This window comes from Solea solea, chromosome 2, assembly GCF_958295425.1.
Source record: "Solea solea chromosome 2, fSolSol10.1, whole genome shotgun sequence".
NCBI classification, from domain to species: Eukaryota; Metazoa; Chordata; class Actinopteri; order Pleuronectiformes; family Soleidae; genus Solea; species Solea solea.
In genome coordinates this window covers 5,633,972-5,656,058 of record NC_081135.1, presented here as the reverse complement: position 1 = coordinate 5,656,058, position 22,087 = coordinate 5,633,972, and the positions used below count along the sequence as shown (strand labels likewise).

The 22,087-nt window shown below is 40.0% G+C and overlaps 2 protein-coding genes across 6 annotated transcripts in view; one reads left to right on the top strand and one right to left on the bottom strand.

The window, feature by feature from the left end:
• LOC131476106 (bone morphogenetic protein receptor type-2-like) overlaps window positions 1-5,277 on the bottom strand; it is a 30,044-nt gene extending 24,767 nt beyond the window's left edge. The window contains exon 1 of one of the 2 annotated variants that reach the window (XM_058654615.1): window positions 4,307-5,277. In XM_058654615.1, the coding sequence (XP_058510598.1) occupies window positions 4,307-4,475 (169 nt within the window). In that variant the 5' untranslated portion in view covers window positions 4,476-5,277. The remainder of the gene's footprint in view (window positions 1-4,306) is intronic. The other variant, XM_058654605.1, reaches the window with a different exon arrangement.
• A 9,396-nt stretch (window positions 5,278-14,673) lies between these two features.
• The window catches only part of dock9b (dedicator of cytokinesis 9b), a 39,930-nt gene continuing 32,516 nt past the window's right edge, over window positions 14,674-22,087 (top strand). For 2 of the 4 annotated variants that reach the window (XM_058654539.1, XM_058654531.1), the window contains exon 1: window positions 14,675-15,313. In XM_058654539.1, coding sequence (XP_058510522.1) covers window positions 15,152-15,313 — 162 coding nt within the window. In that variant the 5' untranslated portion in view covers window positions 14,675-15,151. Of the gene's footprint in view, window positions 15,314-21,526; window positions 21,826-22,087 lie in introns of those variants that run through there. The other 2 variants (XM_058654548.1, XM_058654556.1) reach the window with 2 other exon arrangements.

Below are 22,087 nucleotides of genomic sequence, written 5' to 3'. Positions count from 1 at the left end.
GAATTTAGTCTTTGTGAATAAATAAAGTCACTTCCTTGTTAAATATGTGAACAGCCGGTGTCACCTTGATGGGATACATACTAGGCTGACAGCCTAATTTTCTCTACACATCCGCCCACTCCACCAGAGGCCTGTGGTTGTCTGGTATGAATGGATTTCACCTGCCGTGTGAGAACTAACCATGCTGTAATGTCTAGTGTAAAGGGAGTGCGACTATAACAATCAATCGACGGAATATTTTCATGATTAATCTAATAATTGTTGGGTCCAGAAAATGTCAGAAAATGCAAAAAAAAAACCTGATTGGTGTTTCTTTGTCAAACTTTGTTAGAGGGAAATACAGACCTGGGTTCTCGATAAGAAGAATTCCTTAGTTTTCACCAGTGGTAACTTGTAATACCTGCTGTTTTGAGAGCTGATGTGAAAAGAAAGATGTAAGGCTTAAGATATGGAAGCTAGAAAGCCACAAACTTGTTGTAGACTATATAAAAACAAGCCTAATCTCACCTTATGGCCTTGCAGGTGCTAATTAATCAACGCTCTTTTTTAATTCCTTTCCATGAAAACACAAACACATGTAACAAAAACAGCTGAGTGCATACTCTGAGCAGCATTTACCACACACTCTAGACTTATTGTCTCTGCTAGTCAAGGAGAATACATTGTGTTAATCATAGGCTGTCACTCTGAGTTACCATCTCAAGGCTGCACCTTTTGTTTTCTAAAACATCCCCTAATTTCTCCCTTTAGCAAATCCAGAGGGTCGCCTGAACACTGTTGAGTATTACTGCCTCTCACTCTTAGAACATGAACTAAGGTACTACGAGAAACAGACATTGATTTTTTTCTTTTTTTTTTTTATCTAATAGAGTATACCGCAAGCTGTATTGGAGATCAAATGGCCTTCCACCCTGCCTCCATTCCACTCCCTGGTCTGATTCCAGCTACTATCAGTGTCATCTTCTCTCATAAAATAATGGATATCTCAGGATGTATCCCATGATGTGGACTTATTGAATCAAATCAGTTTTAGTGCTTTTATAGCCTTTAGCTGCTGAAACAGCTTCCTTATTTTACAGCATAAAATTGCTTTTCTCTGGTTTTGCAAATACTAATGATGAGTAGCTGCCTCAGAGTAAGCCATCTTCTTGCCTTCTTACCCCGACACACTGACTGCTTCACAGTTTTACAAATCCGGCGAAAAAAGAAAAAATTAATTTTTTTTATTAAATTTATTTATATATATATATATATATATATATATATCTGGCAGTACTACTGCTAGAGATTCAAATAATAACCTTCAGCAACATTTTTTCCTCATGAATTTGCATTCCTCAACAACTGCTATTTGATGATGCAAATGTTTATAAGGCCAGTAATAACTCGAGGATACATCTTGTTTTAAAAACATCTCGAATAAGATTTGTCTGTGTGCAAAGCAAATTCCTAAGCATTTTTTATACTTTGAATTTGAATGATTCAGATTCTTCCCATGTTCTTCAAACAACCTCATCATTTAAAGGTGATACGATGCAAAGGCTGGTATCAGTCTGACACAGTACCTGGCAAACCACACACTATAGGTTTTAGTCTAACTTAAAAGAGACTTGCAGGTATTGAGCACGTACTCTTCAGCCAACAGTTTCACTTTTTGTTTAACTACTGATGTGACTGCAGAGCTGGCAGCATGAAAATGGTACGGCTGTCCAACAGTGGACCTGTCATTGCCACAGTATGGGGTGCGCAAGGCACATTTTCTGGGTTTTAGACAAGCAGAAAAGATTAACATTTCATTTCATGTTATTACTATGGTATAATTCATCTGATCGAAATCCCCTTTACACCCCCAAACCTCCAACTTCCCTGGGACAGTAAACACAGCCTGAATGTGGGTTGTGGCACACATTTTCAAAATGAATATAGGAATATGGCGTGGAGAAAAAGCTAATGTCACAAAATAAGAACACATCTGTGACAACAACGAAGACAGTGTGTGCAGACGTGTGCCATGTTTGGACAGGTTTCTACTCCAGATTTTAGAACAGCCGGGGTATGCCCACACTCTGATTACTCACAGGGGATAGGGAGCAAAAGGATGACCTGAGCTCAGCTACAGACAACGCAGTTGGACGAAAATTGATTCTAATATGAAAACTTGACTAACAAGGATAATAGGAAAGTTGAGGAAAGGGGATGATGGAAGGCAGTAATTCAGGCTGTGGGATAGCGCAGTTTTGCAGTCATTTAACGCAACATAGAGCGACGATATCTCCGTTTTGCAGTCATTAAACAGCCATAGAGCGATGATATCTCTGTTTCGCAGTCATTAAACAACACGCAGAGTGAAAGGTTCGACTCCTCTCTCTTTACAGTCATTATCCCAACAAACTCAGACAGCGGCCTAGATTAATTTTGAAAAGTACAGCAATTGGAATTTATTGGATATTTACATGAGCCATGTTGCATTTTAGTATCCATTAATCCGAGTACTGGCAGACTACTGAGCATGTATGTCAATCCTCTGCCTCTCTCCACAGTCATTAAACCACTCCAGAGGACTAATTTACATGTCGGATATCGAAACAATAATATTTTGTAGAGAAAATGCGTGTGCATGGATGTGTGTGCTGAAAGGATAAATTACAGCTTTGCTGATTATAATGATTTGGATTCCTACACCACAGCCTAAGTTAGGGCTCGTTTCTTCAGGACATGCTTTATGCCCCATTCTCTCCCTCTTCTTCCATCACCTCCAGTTAAAGGAGACAACATCTTCTTTCATCTCAAGTTAACAATTACGCTCCATGCTTGTCATTTAAGTGTGGTTTTTCTTTTAAATCAACTTGTCTATAATAAGTGAATGCAAATGCTACTAAGAGGGACACAATCGCTGGACACTTTAAGAATTTTGTCATGACCGTGGACACACTAGCCAGGTTTAAAATAAAAACAAAACAAAAAAGCGGGTCACGCGGTTGTGATATTTGCTTCTTGCACCAAGTCTATGTTTTCCACTGCAATGAAATGGAGTGACATTTCAGTCACATGATTTCTACATGTTTTTCTTGATCACTCCATCTGTTTCCAATGCCACTCGTTCTCATTTACATTTTTACTTCTTCACATGCCTTTAAACAAAGACTGTATTGCTGTATTTCATTTCTTTTTCTAATTTGATGCGTTTCTAAATGGGACCAATAAAGATAAAAGAACCTGATGGAAACCCAGCAGCTAAATAGAGCTGCGCAATTAATCCTTTTCATACTGAAAAGGCAGTTTAAACAACGCAATTAGCAAATTCCAAAGGTGCAATTTCATTTTTAATTTTCAATTTTGACACAGTGAATGAAAAAATGTTTGATATAAAATTGCAAATAAACCGTCTCAGTCCCAATTAGGTCTTTTCTAGAAATTGTTCAGCCCTACTACCAAGTATTCAGTTAATTATTATTGGCCTAGCCTATTTACTTTGTTTATGAATGAATGTATGGGGCACCCAAAACAACAAAACAGAAATGATTATCAAACCACTAACAGTGATGTTTATACACATACACTCTGATGCAACAAAAGCACGCTACACAAGACCACTTGTTTCCCAACACACTGCCAAAGCCTGAGCACTGTGTTGAAGCCCTATCATCCAAATTACACATTTTGCCAAATACCTTCCCAGTCTTCCCACACATTCCACTGACTGCACCCCCTGCGTGCACTGCTACTGCTCCCACATCTATGTGCAGCCTGCTCCTATCTTATCATGCTCAAGGTCTCACGGAAGCCTGGCTTCAGCCCAAAGTCTTGAGCTGGGGGCACAAGTTGGCAGACAAGGGCTGCGGTATGTTTGGCAGTGATTTTCCAGGCCTTTGTACACAGAATGATTACAAGGAGCCGGGGATGCATTTTCTGCTTAGCTCAAGAGGCGATATCTACGAAGGTTTACTTAACTGCAATGAGATGAGCTCGGCAGAAATGAGCCAGGCAGACAACGAGATGGGAAGACTAGATAAGAGACAGACAGGCAGGCAGACGCACGAAAACAGAGGGAGTATACAGTGAGGTGATTGAAGAACATGATATCGTCTCGTTATAGGGGGAGCCATCTGTACTTAAATGACCAAATATTCATACACACAAAACGGAGGCTGACCCAGTCCAAAACTAAACAAAACAGAACCATGAACCTATTCAAGCTAAATATGACCCCAAAAGGCTTAATGTGCCTAATACATATATGATATAAATACTTATGAGAAGCATAGTGTGTTTCCAAGAATATATTTTTTTCTAAAAAGCCACTTACCAGCCACAGAGGTGAGAAGAATAGTCAGGCAATACACGCATTTAGCGAATGATTTCATGGTAATTCGGCCCTCAGCCATGACAGTGGATATTGGCTTTGGTCTTGTAGCTGGAGCTCCTCCAAGTCTGGGGTTTACTTGTCCTGGTCCTCTTCTTTTCCCCCCAGCCATCACTGTGTTGTATATTCAGTCCCTTTTATTTACTCGCGTCAGCTCAATGAATTGAGTTGCTCTGTCATGTATGGAACTACGCATTGAGGATTGATGGGAAAGAAAAAAAACTGCGCCGTTGAGTTGCGGTCAGTTCGAGTGATTTGAAAGCTAACATTAACTGCTAACTTGGAGTTAAGTTATTCTCGTTGTCGACTCAGCACAGAGCGGGCGGATAAACCAAGTAGCTAACTTGTTTTTCGCATCTGCCATTTAAAACCAACCAGCGAACAACGTCCATTTCTGCGTGCTAACATGTTAGCTGTCCATGACGACCGTCTGGCTCTGGAAAACTTAGGCAAATAATGCAAATATCGCAAAACAGTAACACAAGTGCAACTACCTTATCAGCAAAAAAAGCATTCTCAGTTGCACACTTTCGAAAAACATCCAATCTTTCGACAAACCGGCCAGGAATCACCCATCTAAACCGTAGCCGATTAGCTCGATTCGGTTGTAAACCGACTGCTGTGGAAGCTAACAGGCGTTAGCCTAATAGGCAGCCAGTTAGTTTTTCATGTCCCATAGTAGTTCACGATCTTCGTGGAGGAGGAAAAAATAATTCACAAGTAAACCGCGCCTATAGTGAGCTTTTCAGGTTTGTGGATAGGGAGATCATTATCCCGGTGGTAGCAGACAGACGACGGGGGGGAGGAGACGAATTTTCGGCAGCGTTTTTATGGCAGTGACGGTCCGTAGCTTTGCTGGGCGGGCGGGCAGACAGACAGACGGGCAGGCAGGCAGGCAGGGCGGCTGGGAACGCCTCGTTTGCAGGCTTGTCTGGACCGCTTGTCTCCGGTATCAGGTTGCTGATGGGGGTGGAGGACAGTTCTTCTCTCCCTGCAGAGGTGCCACAGCGCCGCCGTGCCGGAGACTATGGATACAACACGCTGTGATAATCTGCTGCATTCGCTCTCCCTCTTCTTCTTTGGCGTTTAATGGCAACTTGTATCAAGGTTGGTGCATTGCTGCCATCACCTGGTGTCAGTTAATCACGACATCACAGCTTCCTTCAGGGGTTTGTAGCACGTACAATCCTGCAAAACAGCCAATGTCCACATTTACATTTGTAAATCGGCATCATTGAAGTGAACAGATAAGATTGTGAAATTAATATATTTATATTTTGTCCCTATTACTAACTAATAATCATAAATCACGAGCTCAATGTGGATCAAAAATAATCGTGATTACCATTGAGGTCACGACTTAGAAGCCCTATGTAGTATTTACATATAATACATATAATCCAAATTACAAAATACGGCATACACTTTTATTGTACATATTTTAATATCTCTTCAAATATGTGAACAAATAATTTACAGAAATACTAATATAATTATAATTTGAAAGGTAACATTGCACACAATACTGTACTGTGTTGTTTTTAGAGTTAGTCAACATATTATTGGTAAAATATGTTATATTATATATTTCTGAATTTGAATAATTCCATGTAGTAGTAGTAGTCATAACCTTGTATTCATGATGTACAAAAACAGTTGGTGTATATACCATACTCAGTTATTTAAAATATTTCACATTATTTTCTTATTGCTACTAACAGTGGTATGTGATTAGTACACAGATTAGTACACTTTATTTAGTTATTTTGGTTTTACTCCGATTTAGATAATCCTAATTAATTTAAATCATTGCATACCTTATGTATGTGCCCAAACCCATTTTTAGACTGTTTGGTTAAAACAGTGATTATTCCAGTAGGTGGCAATGTTGATCTGTGGCTTCAACACAGTATGCGTTTTGTTGTTATATAATCATAGAATAGTATCCTGTTCAGCACTGTCCAAATGTCTTATGTTCATACAGTTCAACAGTCGCAGCAGTGATTGATCACTCGCCATTGATACTTCTTATAGTGTCATTTAAGAAACCACTGCTTTTTGGAGACAATGATCCAGAAGATGAAGAATATTCCGAAATAGTATTTCCAAAAGTCCGCAACCATGATATTGTATGTATGATAACACTTATTTGTTCCTAAATATGGTCTCTAAACACGATGGGTGAATTGCTTTGCAGTGTCATCCAGGGGGCGTGACAGTTGCGCAAGGGACCTCCGCCAACGGGACAGAGCGCAGCAGCCTCTGGATGTTGTTCTCCGGTTTCTGTTGTCCAGGGAAGTCATCGCAGGGTGTCAAGCAGTACGTTACCCACAGGGTTACTGAGTTGAAATAGGTTTAAGAACGCAATCAATGGCAGTATAGTATACGCTTCGTAAAAGTCTGCGTTTACGCGCGTCGAAAAGCCTTGCGCGCAGGATTTTCAGCCCTCGCAGCGCCGCATTCCTCTTTCTTTACCTGTGTGTCTGTCAGATGACAGGTGCTCTGTCTGGACCATGGCTTCTGCTCCAGCTGAGGCAAGGAAGTTTACTCGGGGTCTCAACAAACCGGGCACCGCCGCGGAGCTGAGGCAGAGCGTCTCCGAGGCTGTCAGGACTTCAGTGCTGATGGTAAGAGACAGAGGACAACTGTCATGACCCCAACTTTACTCACATATACATACACAAGAGGACTGGAACCACATAAGTAATTCAACATGTTGGTATAATTATTTTAGAGGCCTGCATCTCTTACTTCTTTATCTTTGACACAAACGCACAAAATGTACATTTAGAGGCCTGTAACTTATGAACAGTAACTCTCACAATCCAAATTATGTTTGTGTGTTTTCCTGCATTCTGGTATGCCTTTCATAAAGCAGCCTATATGTCAGAATATGCCAAATTATGTTGGTTGCTTTGCACAGCAGTCCCACTGATAAAGTCTTAATCTGAGTCCTGGCCTCAGTGTTTGGGGGGTTTTATCAATCCACAGCATTTTTATCTAAAAGCTGCAACATCTTAATACACAGCAGTCCTTATATTATATTAATTATATAATATATTATTATGACACAAGAATGTATCTTGTACTGCTGTCCAACTGTGCATAGGTCACTATTGTTACAACTTTCTCATGGGGGGTTGCCAGGTAACTGAAATGTACACCTCCAACTCTGGAGTGATGAGAAACACAGCACACACACACTTAATGCATGCACACTACTGTAGTCCATCCTGCCACCTGACTCTCTGAAGTGGCCCTTGCAACCAGATAGGCTGGACAGAAACAGCTGATCAATGACAAAGGTAGAAAATAAAGCTGATGCCTCACAAGTTCGAGAATGTAGACTGTGTTATTGTTTCTGTAGCCTGCTCTATTTGTGGTCCAGTTTATCTTACTCGTCCTCAGAGACTTGTACAGAGTGCTGTGGTTAGTAACCCCGTGTCTGTGTTGCATAATGAGACTAATCTGCAATACTAATTTAATTTTTTTTGCATCTAATTGGTTTTCTTGACATTTATGGCTGCTCTCTTCCTGTAGTTCAGTTCAGCTCAGAGCTTTATTTTCACTCGATGCTAACTTTGTTTTGCAGTTGGCAGTACAAATACACAAAGACATATCACAGAGGGACACAGCACAACCAAACATGTCTTAAAACAGTGCCAATTTAAGAACTGTGTGCATTATTAGTGTTTATTTCTCATGGAACAAAGAAATATCCGTCAGTTCTTCCTCCTGGGATCCTGTATCTCCATTGGAAGGAAGAGGAATCAATTCATCCTGAAGTGGATGATTGCATCTGGACAGGATGGAATGCGCCTTCTGCAGAATCTGTCTGTCATAGCTTTTTGTGAGTGAGAGTTGCTGTAAACCAATTATTTTGCTGGCTTCCTTGACAAATTTGGACAGATGATGTTTGTCTTGTTGAGAGATAAATGGTTCCATTGATCCCACTGGACATTCAGTAAAGGCACTGACATTTTGATCTCAGTCAAAATGAAACTTGAGTGTGTGTATTTCAACATTTTGATAGATTTTTCCACCTGAGTGTGTACACTGCAAGTTTCTGGGGCTTTTATCTCCTTGCCTGTCCTCAATGAATCAATAGTTTATGCCATATTGATATTTAATGACATACTTCTTGAGTTTTGTTTTTTTACAAATAACGTGAAGCCAAATTATGAGCTCTTGTTTGTGTTTGCATATACCAAGTGTGCATGTTGCCAGGAAATCATGCACAAAAACCAAGGTGTAGGATCCACTACAGTGGCAATGTCATGACAAGGCTACAGTTGTGTTTTTTGGAGCAAAGGTTTTCCACGCCATTGTTGAAGGTGAAGAACAAGTGGATGGTGCACCTTGTTATGGGACAAACTATGATTTGTGGATACTAGTGCAGTTTTGTTGTGATTTCTCACAGAACGTTAGAAATTATAAAATGGGTTAAAGTATTTTACATAGATGTAATCCCCATGACTAAACTGACTTTCATGTGTAAACTCAGTGTGGTTGTTGAACTGAGCTAAGTTCTGAATTAGCATAAATTTAGCTACCAGAAACAAAGTTATCTCATTATTATGTGTCTCTTGTGTGAATTAGAGCGAAACATTTGACTTATATGCACCTGTCAGGCTGCTTCAGAGAAAAGTGCTCTTGTCCTGTCTCTATTTTTGACTGTACTTCTGGTGCAGCTGTTTCCTCTGCCCATGTGGCGTTGGCAGGCTGTTTGGTTTAGTTGTAGAGTAAAACAGTATACTGGATGTACAGTGGATTTTTACTCAGCAACTTAAAGAGCTAAGAGGACACGGTAGTTGGAGAGTGGGACGTTTAAATGGCACGATGCAAGTTTGTAAAACTCTTTTATAGGTTTGCACCAAAATGGTGACAGCACAACACCGTCGCCAGTATTATACTGTTGCCGTTGCATGTTTCTGCAAACCACAGATACATTTCATGATATACTCTTTATTTGGTTACAGACATGCATAGTATATCAGTGTGATAGTGTTTTATCTGCTTGTGGTGTAAATGAGGAAATGAGGGTGATAACAGACGTTTCTTGGTTTGTTAATGTGGTTAGGTTTAGGCACAAAAAACACCTAGAAAAAAGAGGGACAGTGTATCACAAGGCTGAAATTATAGTTGAATGTCCTCATACAGTATATTTTAAAGAATTACTTATTTTTTTATTTTGAGATTAACACATTTTGTTCTCAGAAACGTGGTGAATGCTGCTGTGTATCCAATCTTTTTTCGACAGGCATTTTTGATTACCTCTTTTATGTGTTTAATGAGTAGTTTCAACAATGCTTTGAATATATAAGTGCACCACTGTTTGCAGGAAACTTAAATGACAGTGTTTTTCTGAGAAACCAGACTGGACAGCGATAAGAATGCAGCAGCAACAGGTGTTAAATGTCATACATGATTGTTTTCTCTGTATCCAGAGAACACGATCCATTATTTATTCCTAATACTCATGACCACATAAAGGCCATTATGTCATAGCAGCCAATTAATTCAGTCATAGTCTACAGTGTGTGGAGTGGCATAATGAATGTCAGATCAGATCTCTTGGTCGTACTTAATAATGGATGAGATGATGGTTGGTGTTGTGACTATCAATTTTAAACCCACATTAGCCTTAAATCAGCCTTGCAGATTCAAGACTGCGGCCACCTCAGGCACTGAGCTGCCTGCTCGTACACACACCATAGTTGCTGCAGGTGTGGCTAGATCTCAGCTATACCATAGTAAACAAAGCCGGAGCCAAGCAGTGGAGCAGTAAAGGCAGCCCCTGCAGTTAAAATAATCACTTCCAACTGTGTGGAAATGCTTGCTCTGGGTTTTCTTGTCTCAGTTTGCTTTCTCCGAGCCTCTTTCTGTGTCTTTATGCATTTCTTTAAGAACGCACATGCAAGAGAAAACACATCCAAACACTCAAATTATCTCTCTTTGTGTTTTTATGTGTTTGGTCCGTTGCCAACTCTCTTTTTTATGTTCCGTATTTCTTTCCAACTACAAGACTCAACTTTTCCCAGTGTCAACTTTCCACTCCTGGACACAATTTCCCCCTCAAAACAGACACCAGAAACGAGCACATGAAACAATGGCCTCGTAATACACTTCGTGAGACTTTAATACCACCTCCATTTATAGTTATGATTTAAAGTGTGATACTCCACTTATGTGTGAATTAACCTTCAGAGGATTTGGTCTGATTGGAGCATAAAAGAAGCTGGCAGGGATATAATCTGCAGATTTGCACTCTTCAGCACTGCTGACCTATATCTGTGTCATAGTGAAGTGGGGCATTTGGTTGTCTGCTGGTTGAGTCCCGCGTCACTGTGGCTGATAGCTGAGGATAGAGCTGTTCTGGCCTTGTGGTTACCATGCCGTCTTTATTTAGGCTACCTCGTGCTCTGTGTCGTTACCTCCCTTGCTCAGATGTCTCAGTCTGGCATGTGTGTATTTGTTTATGTTGCATTTTTGTACAGATGTCAGTTCACTTTTAAGGATGGCAAAAAAAAGCAAGATACAGCATTACTCTTACTCCATGGTATGAGTTTGATTTGTTGCCAGATTCCATCGGATTCACAAGCAGCAGAGCTGTCACCATCTCACGAATGAGAATGCCTGGTCTTGTTTGACGTCCACAATTCAATCGCTGCTGCATGTTTTTGTCTCTGCTACACAGCCTGCAGTCTTGATTCAAATTTCAGCTCATTGCAACATCTTCAGTTTTTAGGTTTAGCAAACATGTTGGTCAACTGTTTCATAAAGTTATAGCCCAATTGAAACAGATTGTTATTTAAAAAGGGTGTATGAAGAAACTCAAAAGTGAACAATATGTCAGTGGTTGAGTTGCACAAAAGTAAAAAATTCATCTGTAATATGAGAGTAGAGACAGAGCCGCATGTTATACATATAATTATAAACTCTGCTTGTATGCATGCTTTGTCATTTTACTTGGCGTTCCCATGGTGAAATAACCCCAATTTCTAATGGTTCCATGTCTTAACTATACCCATTGCTGTTTTAATTAGCAGCGCAGCCAGCTCTGTCTGCAAAAATGGGCAGTGACCATAAACTTTTCCTCCCAGCTGACCTAATTGCACAGTCAGGTCTCTGCATTTGTAAAAATAGCCATTAGACTTTAGACTAAGGTGAAACAACATTCCCAGTCCCTTTGGCAGCATCAGAATCCTTCCATGTGATAATTGGGCAGAAACCATTTGAATTGGGGAATGCTAACCAGCAGCTTTCCAAATAATATAAACAAAGGCAACAATGTGCTGGTTTCTCACATTACCAATTAGTCAGTAGCCTTGAAAAAAACCGAAAACAGCCATATGTGTGGGCAGAGTTGTGTCTTTTAACCGGTGTCTGCCACTTTACCTGCAAGGCTCTCACGATCTAAAATCCCAGAAGTATAACCCAGATTCCACACTAATACTCACTATTGTTAGCCTCAGTTTAGGTCCCTGATGAGAGTACTGACCCATCTGTTTAAAATGAGGAGAACAATCTCAGTTACTGTCAGTTACTATGTTTAGTAAAATCTCAATGATTACACCATCTGGGCCCCTTTACGTCTGAATAATAACTGGAAAAAAGTATCAAGAACATGACTCCTCTTGCTGCTGTAGATTTAACTTTTTCATTTAATACAAAATTATCTAATACATTATTCAGATCTTTCCTATATGATGACATTATCTCCAGCTACTTATTCTTACACTGTTAATGAAACCAAATCTAATTTGGAATTTTAGTTTTCCTCATCAGAAGGTGACTGGAAATGTCATGTTTCATTTAAAAACATAAGGAAAAAAAAGTACAGCCTAGCAATATTCGGGATTCATTTCAAGCTTAAATTCAAGCTTCCCACGTCAGGTCAGTTTTTATGTGTCCAGTACTACATTTATGCCCACTGCAATTAGCCTTTGTTGTCTTTTGTTTTGGCCATTTGCAAATGTGGTCAATTGTCAAATTGTCAGCTAACATGCTAAGCTAAGGTGATGAACATTATTTAGCTGACTTCCAAGCATCACTTGAAAAAAAACAATTAAAAAGAATAATTTAGAAAAATAGTTTCTTAATCTCAAATCGTCAAATAAAAAGTATTCCCCTTCACGGTGTTTGTGTCCACATCCCTGCAAAAACAGTGACATTTACTAATTAGCAATTGTTAGCATGCTAACATGCTATACTGCATTTTAGCATAGTCACCATGAACTTAGCTCAAACTTGGAAAAATCCAATTAGAAAGAATAATTAAAAAATCTTTTGTGTCTCTCAAATTGATAAATAAAATGTATTTTCCTTTGTTGATTCTGGTCACGGACTTAAACATCCCAAATCAGACAAATAAACAAACATGAATCCACTAATGAGAAAAGTGTTTTCTTTCTAAATGACAAACATATTTTAATCAGTGTGTTAATGTAATGTGAATTACTTCTGAGATTCAATTTCAGGCCCAGTTTTGGAAAACAAACCATGGTTATAATTTGTTCATGCTCCTCACATTAGACAATTACATCTGCCATTCCGTGTCTTGACTGATGCAGAGACTGTCTGGGTTGCAGAGATAAATTTCTGTTAAAGCTTCCATGATGGCATGTTTGTAGTCTTTTATGCAGGCTTGCACTTTAATTGGCATCATTTCTGTTTGCACTGATTCATGCTCATGGAGGGTTCTCAAAATCTATTACAGAAGATTAAGGACTGGCCCTTATTTCAAATGAGTCACCAGGCATCAGTGTTGTTGTTGCAGTGCTATGCGCAGCCTGAGGGAGGCAGCAGTGATACATGTCTTTTACCTTGGCACTTTCTGTAATGAAATAATCACCTTCTAAGAATGTCAACATGTAAAGACAAAGACCGGAGAAGATTTTGCTCCTCTTTTCACGTTAATTAGAGATGAGGATTTCGTTTAGTCACTTACAGATCTTATAAATCTCCATTCAGATCTGGTTTCATGTATTTGCTTTGTGAGACAAAGCAGGCTTGCATATTCACATGAGTGGTGATTCCTGTCCACCACAAACATCCCTCATTCTTGTATTTACTAGAGAATTACAGAGTTACTTCAATTGTTGTCCTTTTCTCAGAATAAAAGACAGTAATGAAGGGCTTTTGAACTGTAATGTTTTATTTAAAACCACAGTCTGGTCACAGTTTATGGAGTGCATTTATTATCAACAAAGTATGAGCTGCTGAGAATGGCATTATGTTGGCCTCACTTTTCCACTGCACTCTGTTTTTTGTTTGTTTGTTTGTTTGTTTTTACAACAACACATGGAGACAACTCATTGATGTCTTTTGAGGACTGTGATTAACTCATTAATCTCCTTATGTAATCGTGAGGGGAGGACACTGGGCGACTGTCAGTACAGGACAGCAACTAATTGATTTCCCAGAATTCAACACATAACCATCATCATATATATATATATATAAATGTATGTATATATATATATATATATATACATATATATATATACACACACACACATACATATATATATATGTACAACATATGTACTGTATGTATAAATATAATAGACATTAATGAATGAGGCCATCTCCTTGTGCTGCTACTTACAATCTCAACCCCATACTGTTAAAGGGATTTAATTAGATTTTTCTCTTCAGTGCTATTTTCAGAATCCTAAATTCCCATTTTGCTGCTGAGTCAGAAAGTGAGTGTGCCAGCTGCTGATGAAACAGTAACACCAAAAGCCGTTAAACAGAAGCAGAATGAAATCCTTCATTTCATCATTTAAATGAGCATCCACATAGCTATATCCTTCAGCTGACACTCGTGCTTCAAGAGACGAGGGGTTTTAACTTGTACATTTTGAGAGGGACGCCAGGTTTGTCCTGGTTGTCCTATGACGCATCAGACTCAATGGGTTTGACAGAGTACTGCACGTTTTAATGGCCGTTGGCAACAGGGGTCGGGAGAAGTTATTCATATCGTGAGTGTATGTATGACATCAGAGAGATGACTGCATCGCTTTTCAGTGTATTGTCCGATGGAGAAGGAGGGGACGAGTGTGCAAAAAGTGTGCAGCCGCTGTGTGTGTGTGCGTTTACTATTGACAAAGCATGCAGAGTCACAGAAATGACTGAGCAGTCAGAAGGGGGGGGGGGGGGGAGAGCCTGCTGGGAGCAAAGCAGAGAGAGATAGAGATAGAGCGGGAGAGTGAAGAAGTGAGTGATGAGCATGAGTGAGCGTTGGCAAGGCTGAGAGAAGATGGAAAGAGATGCAAACAAGTAAGGGGGAGGCAACAAGGAAGAGAGCGAAAGAGCGAGAGAGACAGAGAGAGCAAAGTGAGAGCATCTTTACATTCATGTCCTCTAGTAGGAGGAAGGAAGAAAGGAAGGACGGAAGGAAGGAATTAATGAAGAAGGAGTGAAAGAGTCAACGCCCTGTTGTGAGTGAAAGCTTCTCTGCTAAGCTCTCATCCCATCATCCCCACTGAGACGCACACAGGAGGATACGACTCAGCCACCTCAGCACTTCAAGGATTCAAGGATTCTTTATTTGTCGCTGAGGTTTGTTTTTCATAGAGACAGTAGTGCTTGTGTTACAGGCAGAATGATTGGGAATCCTTCTTGACTATGGAACATAAAGTAACACACCTGTAAGAGGGCTTTTTCTAGATGAGGAGACTGAGAGGTGAAGCTGATGCACCTGCCTGGAGCTGAAATAGCAGTGGTTCCAACAGTGAGATCATTTTTTCCCTTGCATGGTGGCTGGGAGTTTTTAATCTCAAAATGGGATGCACCACCAGTGTGGTTCTGTTGGAGGGGCTGCGCTCCATCCTGGAGAGGAACTGTGGCTACATTAAGGGGGCGAGGGAGCTCGGAGTTCTGGAGGAGGAAGAGGAAAGATTGAGTCTGAGGGGATCTCAACTTTGGATTCCTACCACTGCTCTGGTAAAGCCCACACAACTACAGCATCTTTGCTGTCTGTCTGTCTGTCTGTCTGTCTGTCTGTGGGTAATTAGTCATTTTCTAACATTTTATAATCCTTTTAATTGATACGAGAAAGCGCTCACATACAAACCTCTGTCAAGGCCACTCCATTTTCCCAGTTTCCCATTGTCAATACACTCATACACAATTCATGAATCTGGATCAATATCCTGATCACCAGCAGTGTCTTCATTGGGCTATAACCTGCAATGTATCGTATTCAAATTGAAATTAAAAAACCCCAAACACAATTAGCAAATGCTGCAATTTAATCTTATTTTATTTATTTTATTGTCAGGACTGCAACAGTTGATTAGTTATTAATTGATTAGTTCATTACATTAATTGACAACTACATTTAGAATGGATCGATTTAAGGATTTTGTTTATGAAGTAAAAATAAGTTATTTTACTTCAGTTGAGTGTGTTTTGGTTTGTTTGCGTCTCTATAACTGTAGACAAAGTTCTCAACCTTGTGTTTGGGTAGTTAATGTTTTGATGCTCCAATATTTACCTAATAAGTGAATGTTTAATATGTTTACCTCAGAAAATGACAGATAAAAACAAGTTAAAATGGGTTAATAAGCACATTTCTACCTCCATGTATGGTAAGATACTTTTTTTTCTCCACATATAATACAGTGTTATGTCCCTTTTGAGAATAGACACCAAAAGAAGAAATTAATAATTAATTATAGAGGAAATACATCAGATTAAAAATGAGCAGACTTTTTTTTGCTAATAATCTTCCTAATAGACTCCCCTGAGGAACTACATAGATGTCAGTGACCCCGATCACATATACTTTTGAATCACATCAAACGTTAGCGAGCGAATATAAGATAAGTGCAGTCATTCAATCCATTCACTAAGATTCTTGTTGGTCTGTTTTCTTTCAGCTGCCATTTGGATATTTATGTACTGCTTCATTAAGCTACATCTCCGAAGTTTGCTCCATTAGCCGGCAGCCTGACCTGTGATAAGTCAAAGAGATTTATTGGATAATCAATAGTGAGAGGGTTATGCAGGGGCGCTAGTGCATGCTGAGTCCAGGACGTTCATTGTATACCATCATCACTTTTAGATCCAGCGTATTTTTTGCAACCATTAAGCTGAGGTTGGCCTCTCTGAACCCGTAAAAAAAACCTACTGTCTGTTTCGATCTTCCCATTAATATCACATTTTTTGAGTTTTGGTCTCAGGACCAAAATACAGAGTCTAATGAGCTCAAAAAATTAAAATACACAGTCAGGAAAATAGTTAGTATGATTTTTATTTTTTTTAAATCTGCTATTACATTAAAAAAATTATGAGGCTAACTTCCCTAAAAGCATGAAATATTCATGACCCTAACCCAGAATTAATTGCCAAGAAAAAAGCAAATCTACATATTTTTTTGTCAGTGATGAACTGACCATTTTGACCTTAAATTATACATTTTTCAAAACTATGTGTGCAGTTTGATCAGATTTCATGTCATTATAGATGGTGTTGAATTAAACAAGTCGAGGCCACAAGCCACTTGAAGCATGTCATGTACAGTTTGTGTGAATGTTTACTTATTTAAGCACTAATCAATAATATATATATATATGTATGCAAGTTGAATTCTCGTATCTACAGTAGACTCCTTTTCCCATTCAGAGTCTCTCTGCACCTCAGGAAGTAATACACTTAACTGAATAGCCACCAGGTGATGATATGCAACTCTGGTAAAATGAGCTTTTACTCTTGAGTTATAACATCAGTTAACATTTTCCTGACTCAATCACGGGATTCAGCTCTTCTTCTTCAATAGAACATGATGCCGATTTTGTAAATCATGTTCCAATTTAGAGGAAAATAGACGATACAACATGGCACATACAGGTTGTGTGGACTCCAGTGTGATTGACAGCTGCTACCTGGCTGCAGGTAACCTTTGAACTTCAGGTTTCAAAAGCTCATATGGTGCCGTGTCAAATCACAAATCTTGACACTTCAAAATGGGTGTTCATGGGCAAGTGGAAGACTATATGCATTATAATATACAGTCTATGGCCTTGAGTTGAGGTCTCAGCACATCCCAGTGTGTGCTCTGACATCATAGAGACTGAGGAAACCCCCTTCTCTTGTATCACATTTAACTCATCCCATATGTTTTTCCATGTGCTACCTGCAGGAAAAGTCGTGCACTGTTGTGCATAAAAGTCAGATCACCGGTGTCGTCTTTGATAAAAATGGCATTGTGACAGATAAGCAAGTTATAGATCAGGAAAGCTAACATACATGCCATTATTACATCTGTATGTGTAGCATCTATGTGGAGAAGGATCAGGCTCAATTGGGAGTTTCACTTTTTTCACTTTACAGGCAACACCCTGACCCTTTCTCTCTCTAAGGCGCCTGTTACAATGGCTGCCTCCCAAATATTACGTCAGAACGTCTTTATGTTACTCTCCACAGATTTGTGTGAGCCTCTGCGTTTGTATATGTGTTTGTGTGTGTCTCTAGGGAAGGGTGTGGAAGGCTCACATGTCCTAATGGGTCCAAGCTGTGTAAAAAACTAATGCACACCACCTCCTCATCCCTCATTCTCTCTCTCTCTCAGACAACTTTCTTACGTCAAGCTCTTACGCAGATGACCATGTAGAATCATTTGCACTCCCCTGCCCCATCATTCACACATTCTCGTGGTATTGCTGGCATGATACCAGCAGCAGCCCCAGGAAGCATGATGGTGCGCGGGTGCTTCAGAAATGTGAATGAATGAAGTGGGATGACCTCAGAGCAGCCAGGGTCTAATCAGACAACAGGCTGATTATAATGCTGAGCTGGTGACGCTGTCACTGCTGAGGTCTACGCAACGCGATGGGGCCAGAAAACAGTCCATAAGAGACTGAAGCCATGGGTTTCCATTTAACTTATGTACAAATGTTGGTTACATGCAGACCATTGTCAAATAAGGTGTTTAATGCATCAGTATAGCGATGTTTGGATCTTGTGTCACCTGGCGACATTTCCGCACTGCACACAGGAAGTGATTACTTTTGTGTGAAGGCAGACGGAGGCAACAGCAACATTTTCAAAAGCGACACGGCAAAAAGATTCCACTGGACAAAAAAAAACATTTGTTCAGCAGTTTGACCGGATAAACAAATGTTGTCTTCGTTCACCCCTGCGCTGCAGCTGTGTACACACAAACACTCCCTCAGACAGGTCTGATAGTGTTGCAGGACAGAGCCATTTTCAGATGAGGGACACATCATACACATCATCTTCTGTTCACTAAGACCAAAACAAAGGCAGAATACTAACATCATCAACAGCAAAACTATGACAAGACAAATTATCCCGTACAATAGCCATTCATTAACTTAGGAAGGCTGTGGCTCAGTTCATCTGCAGCCTACAAAAACCTTGAATCACAAACCTGGTCCACAAACAAGACTACAAGTCTTTTCATACATATTTGTTTCATTAACAGAATATAGGCTCCGCATATATCTAAGTACAAAACAATGCAAAAAACAATACATTAAAACTTGTCCATAATAACTCATTCACTTCAATGTAACAATTTTCAAATTATTTTCGGCTTCATTTCAAAACAGAATTTCTATTTAACTATTTATTTATTTTTATTGATTTGTCATGATCCGCCAGGGGCCAGACTTTTGGAAATAGGACACACTTTCCTAATTCAGCCTCTCTTCCAGCACTAACTAACGCCATAAAAAGGAACATACTAGAACATTGATGGCAAGTAAAACAAATCTGGCAACAGGTGTAGTCAAACAGTCGGGAACTGGATTTTAAGCGTGGAGGCAAAACAAAGGTTTGGGAAGCCGGGCATTGTGTGTAAAGCCAATTTAACAGCTGGTGAGTGGAAAAGGGGAGGTGTCGTATTGAGGGAATAATTAGGTAAACGGTAACAGGTGTGTGCAGGGGCGAGGAGCAGGCGGGAAACCAGGAAGCCGAGAGTTATAGCAGAGAAATATGAAGAAAACAGAGGTAAACAAACAAAATAATCCACACTTACAGCCCAAAACATATTAGTATTAGTCAGCCTCTTGTGTCATTTCCTGTCCAATAAAATAATCTTTAAAGAATAGATTTTTTAATTTATGTAAAAGGTACAGCATACAGTTAAAATGACGATTTAATAAACTGTTCAAGATTGGCTACACAACAAATTAATTATTGTAGTCAATACAATAATACAATTTGTTATTGCACCCTCTATGGGCGCTGTACCAAACCACAGTTATGAAGCAGAATACTTGGATCTGGTATGTAACCGGCTCTTTGCACAGCAGCCATCTATAAAGGTCACAGTCGGAAAATCATGGGCGTATCATGAGTGTAAATAATAAATAATTAATGGATGATGGCTGTGTTCCATTTAGCTTTCTCAGTCCCAGGGTGAACTGAACAGAACCCTCAGGAATATGATCAGTGCTAATCCATTCATGATATAACTTCACCTGAAGACAGAGTGCCTCGTTATTTTATCTCCATAGTTGTTTGCAGTATCCACATCTAGTGTGACTTTTCTTTTTGTGGGTTTTTGTAAGAAAGAAGCTGCTTCTCTGAATGGTACATTTCAGCAAGTGCCTTTGAAGCTAATACAGTTAAAACAAGTTATGCAAATGACGCGCAGCGCCTTACACATCAGAGAGCTCTGCAGTACAAAGAAGTGAAACACGCACATCATTCCCAGTTTCTGTGTTGGATTTCATTTGGAGCAGTGATGATGAAATTTTGCACATAGACGCAACGGCCTTTGAAGTCATCAGGACCTGTGGCATGTCTTCGTCTCTCTCTGACAGCCCCACTCCCCCAGACCCACTCCACACTCACAAGAGCCCTAACTCAACCCACAGACATAATTAGAGAATCATGCTTGTTGAGTCAGAGAGATTTGGTGGCTTGTAAACATCACTGTGGTTTGGGAGTTATGTAAAGCAGCATATAGAGAAAATGGCTACAGACTACAGGATTTTATCCTCAGTAATTCCTCATTAAAAACTTTAAATGCCATCAAGCAGCTTGGCCAATTTGTCCCGCTTTTGTTGTTTCGAACAATAAACGCGAGGAGAGAAAGAAAGAATGCTGACTGGATGGGCGAACAGGCATCAGCTCAAAATGTTCCTGAAACAGCAGCAGGACTGTGCGTATAAGTGTGTGTATCCGGATGAGGATGAGGGGGAAGTGTGTTTTCACAGACCCTGCTGTGGGGGCCGGCTGCAGCGGATACGGCGCAGGAACAGTACAAAGCTGAGCAAAAATATCACTGGGGATTTGATCTTTATCAACACAGACGGAGTGTCTAAATACTGTAACTGTGGGTGCTTACAGTTATTTTTAGATATTCCATCTATACATTGCAGTTTTGGGGATCCAACTCCCACTTCCTGAAGAATATTTTCATTTGCAACTGAAATTAATCAAACAACATCCAATATGAGAACTTATGTACAGTAAAAGCTATGAATCAATTCACCAAATAATATTGTTTATACGAATAGTTTTTTACATACTTGGTATCCCACAAAATTAAACAGCCCTGTTTACGATACGTAACATTATTTGTGTGCTGCGTCCTTTTAGTCAAGCAATACTATCAGACCTGACTGAGAGCAGCGTGCGCGGTGGGGGGGACAAGAATCATTTATCCCGTCATACTGCAGTTGTCTTGATTCACAAGTGCAATGTTGCCTTTGTCTGTATCAACATGATATAAATCACTTCCTGTGTGCAGCATGGTAATGTCTTTGCTCGTGTGGAGCTGACAGGTATTGTGTGAAGTCATTTGACAATAGTTTGAATGTAACTTGTTTCTATTTAAAAGTTATGCACTACAGTTCTTATACCATTCAAGACAATTTACCCTCTTTATAAAATGTTATTCTCAATCCATGATTACAAATGTCTTTTTTTCCCCAATCATTTTCTCTTTTCATCTTGGATTTATATCATTCTCTGTCAGCTTGCACACAAAAAGGCAGGTGAAGCAGACAGATGACAGCATGTTCTCTGGGCCTCTCCAAAGGTTTGAATGGGGGAGTGGTCGATTTATCCCCCATTCCTGCTCTCACAAATCACATACTGTACATGCAAACACACATATCCACCCTCACAGCTGCACAGCTGTCGGGGTGGGAGGCGCCCTACCCTTCTGATGAGAGCCAGAGAGAGGGAGAAAGTGAGAGGAAGGCTGGGCTATTGTGACTGAGTAAAGAGGGACTCTCACTGAGCGTCTGCAACGCTCTCACAATCCTCACAGACTGCAGGCAACTTTGCGTCATGGAAGTGTCTGTGCAGTGAGTCCGGCACCTGATTTTTGCGGCTACACAGAGATCAGAGCGACCACCATGCAGGGTCGGACAGGCAAAGCCCCCAAAAGGGAGATGGTGATAGAGTCTCCACAGAAGTACAAGAGTCTGGCTGAGATTGAGGCAGAGGTGGAGGCTGGGTCACAGGTGGCAGCGGTAAGTCTGTACTGTGTTGTCCCATCTTCATAGTTTTTTTTTAATTCAACTATCTTTTGTGGGAAGTTTCTCACCTATGTGAGCTCTTTGTTTGAGCCCTTTTTTTTTTTTTATCTTTCTAAGATTCCGTTTCAACAGTAGCTTTGAAGGTCTTTTAAGAGGGTTGGACGGAAATGGGAAATAGCAGCTTCAGGGCTCACGTCTCCAGGGGGTTGAATGTTGATCTTTTTTTAGGAAATGGAGCACTTGTGGCTCCCTTTGT